This window comes from Phodopus roborovskii, unplaced genomic scaffold, assembly GCF_943737965.1.
Source record: "Phodopus roborovskii unplaced genomic scaffold, PHOROB, whole genome shotgun sequence".
NCBI lineage: Eukaryota > Metazoa > Chordata > Mammalia > Rodentia > Cricetidae > Phodopus > Phodopus roborovskii.
In genome coordinates this window covers 9,138,804-9,153,042 of record NW_026126636.1, presented here as the reverse complement: position 1 = coordinate 9,153,042, position 14,239 = coordinate 9,138,804, and the positions used below count along the sequence as shown (strand labels likewise).

Here is a 14,239-nt window from a genome sequence, read left to right as displayed (position 1 = left end):
GCCAGTACCACTCCACTTCCCTGCCCCCTCCCAGGCACAGAGCCAGGGCAATCTCCTCCTGCAGCCCCTGGCATCCATCTGGGAAAACTAAAGGTGATTATAGACTCTGAAGCTATTTAACCGGGAGTGAGGGAGATAGGAGTAGTTTTCCTTCTCGGTTTCTCAACACATCTATCTTATCCGATGTCTCTGCTTCTGGAAAGACCCCATGTTCTCCAAAAACTGCAGATGTGACACTCGCCTTGTGCCGGCCTGGCAGGGTAATTAAATCCTTCCAGGAGACCCAAGACCCTGGCACGGGTGGACCCCCCCAGCTGTAGAGTCCCGTCATTGCAGAGGGGGCTCACACCTACTCAGCTCCCCTAAACATGCCCGCTGCCGTGTGGATGGGGCCCTGCTTTCTGGGCGAAGTTCTGACCACACCCAATCCAGGCAGAGAAGCAGGGATGGGGGCTGTGCGTGCACGCGTGCGTGCATGGTGTGTGTGTGTGTGTGCACGTGCGTGTGCGCATGTGTGTGTGTGTGTGTGTGTGTAGGGGAGTGGGGGATGGGCATCATGGACCCGGTGGGCGCCTGAGAAGTGGATTGGGTCTTGGTGTGTGAACACAGTGGGGAGGGTGATGGCTGGCCGGGCTGTGGCTGCACTGCTGGACAGACCATCAAGGCCTTGGAGGAGGGGAATGAAGAGGGACGCCTGCAGCTTATGGGCCGAAAAGTCTTCCCGGTGCTGCCGCGTCACATGATGCTCCTGGAACTTGGCATCAGCGGCGAAGGTGATGAGGGAGTGGGAACACTGTGGAACCCCTAGGTGGCCTGAGGGATATGGGGAGAGGAGAGGGGGAAGGCTGGAGAAATCTCCAAGCCCTCTCCTGAGCCTTGAAACCACGCCAGCAGCTACCAATGACCGCTCTATGCAGTGTGCATGCATGCGTGTGTGCATGCATGTGTGTGATCTGCTGCATGTGGAAAGGGTGCAGCCAGTATTAGAACCCAAAGTCTGCCTGTCCAGCAAAGCAGCGTGCACACTGATTAAGACGCTGCCTGAGGTGAATCTCCATTTTCCAGGCAAGGACTCGTTTTCATCATCCACAAACTGGGGTCTTGATCTTAGCAACGCCACACCACTGTAATGCTACAGTGTCGGCAATTACTGCTCTTGAGACAGTGACAAGCAGCTGGGAATTGACACTGCTAGGCCTCTGTCTAGGGAACAGATGCAATTTCACAGAACATCAGTTAGAGACAAGGCTACGGCAGGGTCGGACAAGAATGACTATCACCCAAGCCATGAGCGTGGCTGGCTAACACTAGTGACTGGCTCAGCTCTACTCCCTCTCTCCTGGCTCAGAATTACCAAGAAATACAACCATTGCCAGTTATGATGGCGCACGCCTTTAGTCCTAGCCCGCGGGAAGCAGAGGCAGGTGGACCTTTGGGTTCAAGGCCAGCCTGGTCTATAGGACAGTCAGGGATACACATTTGACTCCCAGGTGTCTGAGCTGCTTGTCACTGTGTCATGAGCAGTTAATTGCAGATGCTGTATCAGAAAAACAGAACCAAGGTGGGGGGACCCAATCATGGGTGCCTCTGCTTTCTGGCAACTTCCAATCCTCAGCAATACCATTCTTTGAACTCTTCCTAAAACCACACACACAAGCCCAATCCTATAACCACTTCCACACACATTTTTTTTTGAGACAGGGCTTCTCTGTGTAGCCCTGGTTGTGCTGAAACTCACACTGTAGCCTCCTGAGTGCTGGGATTAAAGGTTTGCACCACCACCTGGCCCTTTAATACTCTTCCAGACTAGAAACTCCACATAAAGGACTAAGGGTGTGGGTCAGTGGTAGAGCCCCTGCCTAGAATCCCCCAGTGAGGGGCTGGGGTGTGGCTCAGTAGGAGAGCACCCGCATAACCTGCACAAGTCCCTGAATTTGGTTATTTTTATATTTTTTATTTTATTTTGGCAACATGCATGTATGTGCACCAAGTGCGTGCCTGGTGCCTGAAGAAGTCAGAAGACGGCATTGGGTCTCCTAGAACTGTAATTACATATGGTTGTGAGCCACTATTCAAGTCTTGAGAACCAAATCCAAGTCCTCCGCAAGAGCAACTGAATCTCTCCAGAGCCCTGAATTAATTTGGTCTGAGCACCACAAAACAACAGAGGGCTTTTGGTTTTGTTTTGTTTCTCAGGGCAGGGTTTTTCAGCCCGGCTGTCCTGAAACTCACTCTGTAGACCAGGCTGGCCTTGAGCTCACAGAGATCCGCCTGCCTCTGCCTCCTGAGTGCTGGGATGAAAGGCTTGCGCCACCACTGCCTGGCTGTGCACCCTTTCGAGGAAAAACTGTAGCCCAGTCACACTGAGAGTCTAGGGACGAGCTGGAGCAAGAACCTTGGGGACTCATTCCCAGGCACATTGTCACACCCCCAACCCAAGCCTCATCTGGAAGCCCCCATCCTTCTGAATGGCATCCTGCTTCTGCCTGAACCACAGCAGGGCACACTTCCAGCAGGGAGGGGCGTTGAGATACAGCGGTCCCTTTAGTTTCCGTCACGCCTGCACACCCCCATCTATCCAGCAAGTACTCAAAGAGGTTGCCTCCTGAGATGTCCAGACTCCTCCTTGGGAAGAGGTCTGCGGCCCCGTGGTCTCTTCAGAGTGGTAGCCCTCCATGTTGTGGTCAAGAAAAAAGAGTGGGTGAGGCTGCCCACGTGCCACCAGCCACACGTAAAACTTTTGGCACCCATTGGACTCTGACATCCTCACTACAAAACCTTCACCGGTCTCATGTGAGAGAGGCTCCTCGGGTTTGTGACATTTCGGTCTCCAAGCCCCTGTGACCTCTGATCGTCACCAAACCAAACACATCCCTGAGAAGGTGGAAGCCTTGATCGTTCACAGCAGCCTCGTCCTCGTTCCTCACGTGTGTCCAGACAAGTTAGTGGTTCTCACTCTTAGCCCGCCCCTTCCTGGGAGACATCGTTCTCTGACATCTGATTGCTGCCTCACCCACAGCCACCGCCGCCCACGCTCGCTTCTAGCTTCTCTGGATCGCGCTGCTCCCACCGATTGCCTTCTGCCCCTAGCTCGCGACGCCCTCTAGCTTTCTGCCTGGTGGCCGGAGGACTGTCCCTCAACTGCGCCTGACGGTCGATGGCCCCAGCGCTGCCTCCAGGGGATCTCCCTGCCTGTTGCACCACCCCTGTCCCGTGGCTCCAAGCCAGGTTCGAGGTTGCAGTCCGGCATTAGTACAGTCACGCCAGCCAGGTCCTGGGAATAGCAGGTGGAGAGGTCCTTCCCCGTACTGGGATGCGTGATGATGACGTCCGCCGTGCTTTCCGTACACCTCGAGGCTGCTCCTTGTTCTCTTTGCCGTACAAGAAAGCCCAAACTTCTTACTGCGCAGGCGTTTTGGTTGCTGGTCTTGGTGGGGCTCCGCCAGTAAAGCTTTCTGCGCACGCGCCTGGGCTACATTGTTCCTGTGCCCAAACAGCCTTAGCTCGGAAGAGACAGCGTCAGGGTGTTGACTGCTGCCCAGAACTTTGTCTCTCCGCGGCGGCGCTCCAAGACGCGCCGGGTCCTGGGAGGAATGACGTCAGGATAGTCCCACGCGAAGGCGTCCGGATGCCTTTGGATCCTGACGCTCCGACCCCTTCGGCCTGCACCAGCTCGCCCTAAGGGGCGGGGCTCCCGCTGCTATCCCGGCGCGTCTAAACTTTGCTCGGTTGGTGATTTGGAACGGGGAGAGGGAGGGCCACCCTCGAGTCCCCAAGAGATTGGCAGCCAGATTTCTGAGTTTGTGACACAGAAATGCGTTCGTGTGGAGAATGAACAGACGCCAGGCTCTCCAGGGAATAGGCCCTTACAGGAGAATGGAAGTAGAGGACAGGCTGGAGGAGGGAAGTCTGGATCTACACTGGGGCAGCTAGGCAAAGGGTGTTGCCGGGTGTAGTGGTGCACACCTTTAATCTCAGCGTTCTGGGAAGGCAGAGGCAAGAGGATCTCTGAGTAGGACTACACAGTGAGACTCTGCGTCTTAAAAAAGAAGCAAACAAAAATAAAGTCTCGCGTTTCCACTGACCCGTGTCTTTCCCCACCTCTTGCTTTCCAGCAATGCCTCTGCCGCAGGGTGACGTGACTGCCTTATTCCTAGGGCCTCCGGGCTCGGGAAAGTCCTCGTTGATCGCTGCATTATGCGACAAGAATGTGGACACGGTAGAGATTCCTGAAGGACGGCCGGATTCTGGAGTCCCCAGTCTGAGAGCTGCGGCCCCAGGCCTCTTCCTGGGCGAGCTGAGCTGCCCACCCGCAGCCCCAGGGCCTTGGGCGGCCGAGGCCAACTTGCTGGTATTGGTGCTACCAGGATCTGAGGGGACCGAGGAGCCCTTGACCCCAGCTCTGGGAGAGGCAGCGCGGGCCGCCCTGGCCCGAGGGACTCCGCTGCTGGCCGTGCGGAATCTGCGTCCTGGAGATTCCCAGAATGCAGCTCAGGCCCGGGAACAGACTGCGGCCCTGCTGGACCGTGCTGAGTTAGGAGCTGCGCCTCTCTTTGTGCTGCCGGCCGATTGCGGCAGCAGTGACTGCTGCGAGGAGCTAGAGCGCCTGCAGGTGGCGCTGCGATCCCAGGCGGAGGCGCTGCAAAGGTGAGGGGAAGATTCAGGCTGGGTGGGGTCCTCGGATACCTTTAGGCTATACTGCCTAGACCCAGCTCAGCTGCCACGGCCTTTAAGGTTCTCGAGCCATGTTCCTAGAGAGTTAAAGGCAAGACTTTGTTGGCTGTCTATTCTTGCCTGCCCTGCTGATTTGCCTGGATATCCCCCCACCCCACCCCCACCCACGAGCACAGAGTTTGAGATCAAGGTGGTCCCACCATAAACAAGTGCTATTTTCTTTCTTTCTTTTTTTTCCCATTTTCTGTTATTTAAAGCCTGCGCCCACCAAGGGTCAACTGGAGGGCCGGGCCACAAAAGTCTTAAATCTCGTGCAAGCTCTCTGACATCACAAGACCCCCCTCTGGTGAGAATTGAGAAGAGACCCAGACATACACAAACACTGTCAGCAGACGAAAAGCTGGACCCCGTTTCTCTGTGACATTTGCGTTCCCACGGAGTTTTCACCCAGAGACTCTCAAGCCACACCCCGTCCCCATTGCCCTAGCCCCAAACCCTCAAGGAGCTCTATTTCTGACTGGCCACCTCACTCTTCCATTCCCCCAACCCCCTCTCAGGTCACCCCACCCCAGCTGACAGCGGCCTCACTTTGTGGGTCAAGAAGGGGCTGCGTCTGTCCCAGAGTCCCTCCTGCCTCCCTCCACATGCTTCCTTTCCTAACATCCACCCTTAGGAAAAAAAGCCTTCGGGGACGCCATAAGCCAATCGCAGTTGCCATTATGCCCTCGCCTTCCTCTAAGCTTCACCCCCTGGAAGACTTCTCTTGCCCGGCTCATATTTGATATGCGGATACAGCCCTGGCCCTGAGGGCTGTGTCGGGAAGTCTTAACGGGGTCCTCATTTTCGGTTCTCCTCTGAGTAGCCCTAAGACCTCCCTTAACTTTATGGTCCCACCCCACCTCATTTTTTATTTGCTTTAGTTTCCTGAGATTCAGAAAGTTTTTTTTAATTATGACCAAGTCCTTGCACACCCAGCCCAGCTTTTCCTGCTTTTAATGCTTTTGACCTTCTCCCCTCCCTCCCCTACGCCCACCCACCCCCCCCCCCCGCCTTGCAGGCTTCTGCCTCCTGCCCAGGATGGCTTTGAGGTGCTGGGTGCAGCAGAGTTGGAAGCTGTGCGAGAGGCCTTCGAGACCGGTGGCCTGGAGGCGGCGCTGTCGTGGGTGCGCGCTGGCCTGGAGCGCCTGGGCAGCGCGCGACTGGATCTGGCGGTGGCCGGCACTGCCAGTGTAGGCCTTGTGCTGGACATGCTACTGGGACTGGATCCGGGTGACCCAGGTGCTGCGCCTGCCTTGGATCCCGCCGTGCCCACCCCTTATCCGGCTCCAGAGCGCCCCAACGTGGTGCTCTGGGCCGTTCCCCTGGGCCCCACGGCCATATCCCCTACCACCACCCCTCACCCGACCCACTACGATGCCCTGATCCTTGTCACTCCTGGGGCTCCCACCCAAGAGAACTGGGCCCAGGTCCGCTCATTGGTGTCACCAGATGCTCCCCTCGTCGGTGTGCGCACAGACGGCCAGGGCGAGGATCCCCCTGAGGCTCTGGAAGAAGAAAGGGCCGAGAAGCTCAAAAATGCAAGCGACGGGAACTCAGGGGATGCACGAAGCCAAGGAAAAGAAAACCCTGGCTCCGGGGACTCGGGGCCCACGGCTGCTCGGAGCCCGGAGGATGAGTCGTGGGAGGTGCTGGAAGAGGTGCCTGCACCGGTCTTCCCTCTGCGTCCTTGTGGTCTCCCGGGGCTGGGAAGCTGGCTGCAGCGTGCACTGCCCGCGGCTCAGGCTGGGGCGCTGCTATTGGCACTACCACCCGCAAGTGCCCGCGCGGCGCGGAGGAAGGCGGCGGCGCTGAGGGCAGGAGCGTGGAGGCCAGCCCTGCTGGCCAGCCTGGCGGCGGCGGCCGCCCCAGTACCAGGATTGGGCTGGGCTTGCGACGTGGCGCTTCTACGGGGACAGCTGGCTGAGTGGCGCCGAGCGCTGGGTCTCGAACCTGCAGCCGTGGCACGCCGTGAGCACGCCCTGGGCTTGGCTCCCGGAGTTCTGGCCGCGCGCACGCGCTTCCCGGGCCCGGTGACGCGCGCAGAGGTGGAGGCCAGATTGGGGTCCTGGGCCGGTGAGGGCACGGCGGGAGGCGCGGCGCTGGGCGCCCTCTCCTTCCTATGGCCGGCTGGTGGCGCAGCTGCGACCGGTGGGCTCGGTTACCGCGCTGCGCACGGTGTACTGCTGCAGGCCCTGGATGAGATGCTGGCTGACGCTGAGGCAGTGCTGGGACCCCCAGAGTCCAACCAGTGAGGGGTATGTGTGTGTGGGCGGGGGCGGGGATGGGGGGGGGAGGCTGGGGTATCTGATGGCTGTGTTTCTGGCCCCACAGCCTCTGAGATTAAGGGGTGGTACTCAAACCCAGGGACTTGAAGGAGACTGGTTGAAATTACAGTCACCCGATTTCCTGGGTTGTGAATGGGAGTGGGGTCTGAGCGCTTCAGATGCTAATGTCGCGAAAGGAGTTGGGGGCCTGGACTCCTAGAAATGGGAGCCTCTTGGCCTGCAGCTGCCACCTGATCCTAGATCTGGAAGCCTCGATTCCTGCCTGCCTGTGAGTGGATCTATGACCGTGGGCCTGGTGCTATTGGGAGTTGGAACCCTTGCAGTGCTGGGCCCCAAAGGGAAACAGAGATGTAAGTTGCCCCGGAAAGTGGACATTGGTTGTCAATTCCTGGGCGGTGGGAAAATCCCGTGAAGACCAGGGGCCTGCTGGAGACCCCCTGGTAGGATCGTACACCATTTGCTCCCCAAGGCTTTGGTGTAGAGAATATTGTCCCACAAAATTGAAAGGTCTAGGCATGGTGGTCTCCGGGTAGCCAGAGTGTGGGAATGGGGTCTTTGGAGTGTAGAAGAGTAGAAACCCACACTTAAGAAATACCTCCCATGAGCCCTGATGTGGTGGGATTCTGGCAACTGCCTCCCCGTGCTTTACTGGGAGGGGGCGTGACTACCCCCACTTTATAGGTGCTGGGTGATTCAGGGACTTTGGCATGTGTGCTCCTGTTTCTCTTTAGTTTATCACTGGTTTCTTCTGTCATAACGACCTTAACTCTTGGGCCTTGGAGTTCTTCGCCGCTGCTGTTTTGGAAGGGCAGGGCCCGCGGGGTGGGGGTGGGGGTTAGCAGTCTAGACTTCTCCATGTGGCTTCCTCTGGTTTCCCCAAGATGACTGCTGCTGGTCCACACAGGATGCTGATGCTGCCGTGGGCAGAGTTTCTCGCACGGTGGCTGGGCAGGCGCGTGATTGGGGGGGGGGGGAGTGGGGCAAAGAAGGCAGAGGCCACGGTGCTGTCAGTTTTGCGTAGGAGGGAAGCGCCAGTCACAAACAGAAAAGGAGGACGAGTGGATGGGCCCGCCAGGCTCAGAGATGCAGTCCAGAGTCTCATAACACACAAGGCACTGTGGCCTGGCCCCCACCTCCTCTCATTCCCAGCCCATCTCCAGCAAGCCTGGTTTGTCGTTCCGATGCTTGGGTCCCAACTCAGGACTTGTGGGGTACTCTGCCTCCCCATGTTTCTTTTCTGAGATTGGGTCCTCATCCATCAGGTCTCCCTGAAATGGCTCCTTCAGAAGAAGCCTCCTGATCACCCCAAGTAGCCTACGCTGACCCTGGCCACTTGATCATCCCTGCAAGTAAACATTACTACCCATGATGGCTTTATTTATTTATTCATTCAGCTTTCATTCACCCGTTGTTGGCTCTTGCCCCTTGCCTGTCCTTTCCTTGGGTGTACCCTAGCACTTTGAGCAGTGCCTGATACACGGTAGGTGCCTAGTATTCGTTAGTTTAGCTTATTGATCCCTGGCACGTGACCTGGAATTCAGGTGGTCAGCATCTTGTTACAGAAAGGGACGAGCTAGCGGGAGAGTAAACGGGGAGCAGGCACAGCCTGGTCACTAACAGCACTTGAGTGAGTGTCCTGTATTTCCAACTGCCAGATGAAAGGCTCAGAGCTATGAGAGCTTCCCAGGGCTGCCTAGTTGGTTGGGTTCTACCCCCCATCTAACCTTAAACTCTCAACCCCCCCACCCCCATGCGAGTCGAGGGCATGCCTGGTGCGGTGGCGCCTGGTGCTGCTGCACATGCATGCAACCCCAGCACTTGAGAGGTGGAGTTAGGAGACTCAGAAGTAGCTGTAATAGAGGAGTTACAGGCACACCTGAGCTACGTGCGTCCCATCTCACTGTTTAGACTGCACCTGAGCTACATGTGCCCCATCTCACTGATTAGTCTAGACTGCCCCCTACCGCTTCTCATTCCCTGCCCCAGGTCATCCAGCCTGATACTAGGTCCTTCTGATGCTTGAGCTGGCTAGCCTTGGCCCTGCCGAAGCCTCCCCAGTGCTTGGATTACAGTCCTAAACCCCAGCACCTGGCTCCCGTTTTAAAGCTCGTATAGAGATGCCTGGTGTTCTTTTCACGGAGAGCACGCCTCAGCTCCCGTGAAACACCTAATAGGAAATACTTGAATTCATAGGTGGAGAACCCGATTGTCTCAATTATGTTTCATAGGCTCCCCCCAATACTGGGGTTTGGACCTCCTGCCTCACATATTCAAGGCAAACATGCTATGCTGAAACTATGTCCCTAACCCTTCACTAAGGGTAGGGTTTCTGGGCAAGTGCTCTACCATTGAGCCAAACCCCCAGCCCCTCACTGGGGGATTCTGGGCAGGGGCTCCACCACGGAGCCACGCCCTAGCCTCCTTTTTATCTTTTATTCGGAGACAAGGTCTGACTACATTGCCTGGACTGGCCTCCTGAATAACTGAGATCACAGGCCTGTACCACCTCCTGCTTCATAGCTCTTCCAAACCTGCGATGGGTCAATGAATCAATTACAAATAAAATTCTCAATGGCAAGGTGAATCAATTACAAATAAAATTCTCAGTGGCCTTAGCCACATATAGGATACTTAGTAGCCACATTTCATTAGTGACCCCAGTGTGTGACAATGACAATACAGATATGAAGTGGCTCCAGGGTTACAGGAGAATTACCCACAAGATCTAGGGACAGAGGGTCCTACTGAGTTGGGGGAAGAGGATATTGGGCAAGTCACCGGCAAATGGCATCTAGCAAGGTGTATTGCCTTTCTTGTGCGACAAGATAGCGAGGGAAGCAACTTATGGAAGAAACTATGTTTGGCTCAGAGCGCATGGATACAATCCATTGTGATGGGGAAGTCACGGGAGCAGGAAGGCTAGGCAGGTGGTCACATTGTAGCCACATTTGGGAAGCCAAGAGAGAAGTATTGGTATTTAGGTTGCTTTCTCCTTTTTCTTCACCCTGGGACCACAGCCTGTTGAATAGTAGGTGATCTCTCCTCAGTTAACCTAATCTGGACACTCCGCCATAGCCATATCCGGAGAGTAAATGCAGATTGTCATTCGACGGTATTCGCCACCATAGCAGGCAGCTGAGAATTTGTTGTGTATACACTTGCACGCTAGCCTGGGAAACATGCTGGAACACAAACCCAGCTCCTCCTGAGAGGCTTTGCACACAAATGTTAGTCTCTAGCTCCTGGGCCCTACTTCCCGTGGCCGGGCAGTAAGACCACCAACTTGGTACCTTCTGTGACTCCTGGGAAATGCCCTGCTCTGGCTAGCACAACGGTCCTTTGCTTTATTTTATTTTATTGGTATTTAGATGTAGTACAGGCTTGCCTTGAACTCAGTATGTAGCCAGCAATGTCCTTGAAATCGATCGTCTGGCCTCCACCTCTCAAGTGCTGGGATCACAGGCATGTGCCACCATACCCAGCTCTGACCGTGTCTTACTTTGGTGCCTCCTGGCATCCCTGCTTTGTGTTTTGCTGCTTTCCCTTCTCGAGTCAGCAGGCTCATGCTCGATGCATTAGGAAAAGCAGCATGTCAAAGCCATTGCGTGTGCTGATCACCTCCACAGACTTACATGACTTGTGGATGGTTTGTCAATTTTTGTTGTTTTTGTTACTAGAGGGTCCAGGCTGTCTCAAACTCTTGAGCCCAGGGGTCCTCTTGCCATTCTCCTGTCCTGGGTTACAGGCAGGGATGAACTATGCCTTTTTTTCCCCCTAAGGTAGGGTGTCTTACTCTATAGTTCAGATTGGCCTCAAATTCATGCCTCAGCCTCTAAAGTTCTGGGATTACAGGTGTGAGCAACTACATAGGGTGCCTAAATCTTTTGTTAGGATTTTAGGCTTTTCTAGGGTGTAAGTAAAGCTTAGAGTGAAGTGCCCATCTCTGGACGCCTCCAAATAGAGAAGGCTTAGTCTCTCTTGTGGACAGGCCACCGGCCACTAGCAGGATACACGAATAAGCACCTCAGGTCTCAAAGAGCCTGGACGCAGAATTCTGGGAAACGTCAGCCCTCCAGGCTGGAATTGCAAGTGTGGGGTGACTCTTGGCCTTAGCCCTGTCACAAGAGCAGATTCCAAACATGGTGAGTGGATGAGATACCCTCTTCAACATAGGGGAGAGTCCCACACTGCTGACTCCTGAAGGAACTGTCTGTTGGAATGGGGGACAAATCTGATGATCTGGTCAACCTGTGTTGTGTTTCAGAAAAAAAAAAATAATAAAAGAGTAGAAATCCTGTTGTGTGTGTCTGTGTGTGTGTGTGCGGTTGTGTGTGTGGGGGGTGTGCTTTTGTCTACTGAGCCTTCTCCACACCCTTGAACTTGATTTTTTTTTTTTTTAAAGTCCTTCTTTTGGTTTTTTGAGACAAGGTTTCTCTGTGTAGCTCTGGTTGTCCTGGAACTCGCTCTGTAGACCAGGCTGGCCTCAGACTCAGAGATCCTCCTGCTTCTGCCTCCTGAGTGTTGGGATTAAAGATGAGGGCCACCACTGCCTGGTGAACTTGGTGATTTTTAAGAGCTTCCAAGTTTGTGATGACCAAGCAACTGAACTCTGGGACCAGCATGCGTGACCCATTGTTCCCAAGTTCATCCTCTCTCAGGACAAGAACTTGGGTGTGATCTCTCAGCCTCGCTCTGGATTTCAGCCAGTGGGACAACAGCAAACATGATGCAATCAGAGGCTTGAAAAGTGCTTATGAACTGGACTTCCTCTCTGGCTGTCCTTGGGCTCCCTGCCATCACTGTCACATTGAGAAGCCCAGGCTAAGGGCTGGGGATAAAGCTCAGAGCCCAGTGAGGCTCTGAGGTGTGGCTCAGTGGTAGAGCCCCTGCCTAGAATCCCCCAGTGAGGGGCTGGGGTGTGACTCAGTGGTAGAGCCCCTGCCTAGAATCCCCCAGTGAGGGGCTGGGGTGTGGCTCAGGGGTAGAGCCCCTGCCTAGCATAGTCAAGGCTGCAGGTCTATCCCCACTACTGACACAAAGTTGATCAAAGCTTTTGGTATGTAGCAATTCATTATCCTTCTGCTTCAGCTGCCAAAGTATTGGCTTTAAAGGTGTACTTTATCAAGTCCTGTGAGCTTCAAATTAACATCTCCCCCTGAGCCTCAAGTCTGGTTTCCTGAAAAGGATGAGAATACTAGTGCCGGCTGTGCTGAGTGAAGCTAAGACAAGAGGCCTTCTCTCAAAGGCCAGGAGGGCTACACTCACTGCTGAGATCACCCCGCTCTCAGCCTGAGATTACCCAGGCGAAGGAGTCTAACTCGGGTGAGGTGTGGCCATGTGACTAGCTCTATGCAGGGAGCTGAGAGTGTTGTCACTTCTGGGTCATACAGCGTTTAATCATGCAGGTGAGGCACATCTAGGCACTTCCCTTTGGCAAAGAGATTGGGTGATCCATGCCTGGAATAGGCAGAAACCCTCGCTGGAGAACTTGTAGAACGAAGGAAAGCACCAGCCTGTTGCAAGTGGGTGCTCATTCAGCAAATATACCGCCTTCCCTCCCAGTGAATCTCCCACGTTGTTGGCTTTGGCCTTGTGACTCACCTTAGTCAGTGGAGCGACACCAGTGCCAGCCTCAACAACAACAACAACCTTACATGCACTTGACTTTCCTGCTGTGAGACACCTGCCAGCAAACCACTGACCCAGAGGCATTGCCAAAGTCGTCGGAGGAGCCTGCTCTAGATCAAACCAGCTACAAGGGCCGCCCCAGCCCAACCTACACACCCTGAGATTGCTTATTGTCTTAAGTCTCCGTTTGGGGCTGGTTTGTTACAAGGCATTATTGCAGCGTGAGCTGACTCAAAACACCTTTGTTGTTTCCAACCACTGAGATCAGGGAGCTGTTACTGTAGCTTAACGTAGCCTGCCGGCTAATGGCCACTCTGTAAGTGGCAGCTATCACAATGATTAGTATTTACTGAGACATAGTGTCTGAAGAGCCATCATCCTTTTCAAGGTGGTACCCACTGCTGGAAGTGCTTTTAAAGCAGCATTTTTCATCATATGACAGCCCTGAGGTTCTCACTGTTACTAGCCGCCCACTGAGGTGACAGGGACAGTCAAGTCAGGAGAGGCGGGGCCAAGGCCTTTGGAGTGTGTGACAGTCCCGGGTGCCGATCAGGATTCTCCCCCATCCTCACTGTTTGACTCAAGGCAATGCCACCACCCATGATCAATGGTTCCCACCTGTGAAGTGGAATAACATCAATTTCTACTGGGCCCAGCATTCTAGAAGGTGAGGCAGAGAGTTTGAGGCTGGGCCGTACTACATAATGGGACAGTCTCACACAATAACTGCAAAACAACAAACCAAGTTCACGAGGCTGTGATCATAACATGATTATAAAACATAAAATACTGTGGGGGAGCAGCATTGTTCTGGTGGAAGCCTCGCCCCAGCCCCTGGCACCCATACACCCAAAAAGTCTGGGATGTTACGGTGGAAGTCCCACCCAAGCCCCCTCCTCTATCTCCCTCCAAACCCTGCTGCGTCTCAGAAAGCCGCCAAATGACGGCCCCTCCCCCAGAGATGCTCAAGACCACTCCCACAGGGTATTTGAACTGTCCCCCAGAAGAAACTAGGCTGTGGTTTTTCCGATCTCCCTTTCCCTGTCTCCTCCCTGGGGAACTGGAGTGTTGTATCCATTAAATGTGGGCTTTTTCTAATTCGGGTTGATTTGGTATGATTTGGATTGCTGCATTGGCAGAGAGGCTTATTGGGCTGTAGAAACTTCTTCTCAGGCATGGCACCCATTAATATAAAGCAAGGGCCACTTTCTTGTATTTCTTTTTCCTTTACAAAGGGCAGGCTCTCGTGTAGCCCAGACGGTCCCCCCCCCCCCCCCACCCCCACCCCCACCCCCACCATCAGTCTTACTATGTGGCTCCCTGGCCGTCCTGGAACTTACTAAGTAGGCCAGGTTGGCCTCAAACTCACTGAGATCTGCCGGCCTCTGCCTCCCCAGTACTGGGATTAAAGGTGTGGGCCACCACACCTGGTTCCTTTTTCTGTTTGTTTTTGAGACAGGGTCTGGCTATGCAGCCCAAGTTCAGGCTGGTCCTGAACTCACGATCCTCCTCCTTCAGCCTCAGCCTGTGCTACCTACCACATAGGGACCCTCTCTTCTTTGAATTGGGTCAGAAAAGAACACGGGGGAACTTGTACCTTTTACACCCACCTT

At 54.7% G+C, this 14,239-nt stretch overlaps 1 protein-coding gene across 1 annotated transcript; it reads left to right on the top strand.

Annotated features, from left to right (window-relative positions):
* Positions 1-3,417: 3,417 nt before the first annotated feature.
* On the top strand, positions 3,418-6,980 carry Irgq (immunity related GTPase Q). The gene is made up of 3 exons (XM_051207046.1): positions 3,418-3,728; positions 4,116-4,647; positions 5,732-6,980. Exons 2-3 carry the CDS (start codon positions 4,118-4,120, stop codon positions 6,963-6,965), a joined length of 1,764 nt encoding a protein of 587 aa, XP_051063003.1. The 5' UTR covers positions 3,418-3,728; positions 4,116-4,117; the 3' UTR covers positions 6,966-6,980.
* The last annotated feature ends 7,259 nt before the right edge of the window (positions 6,981-14,239 follow it).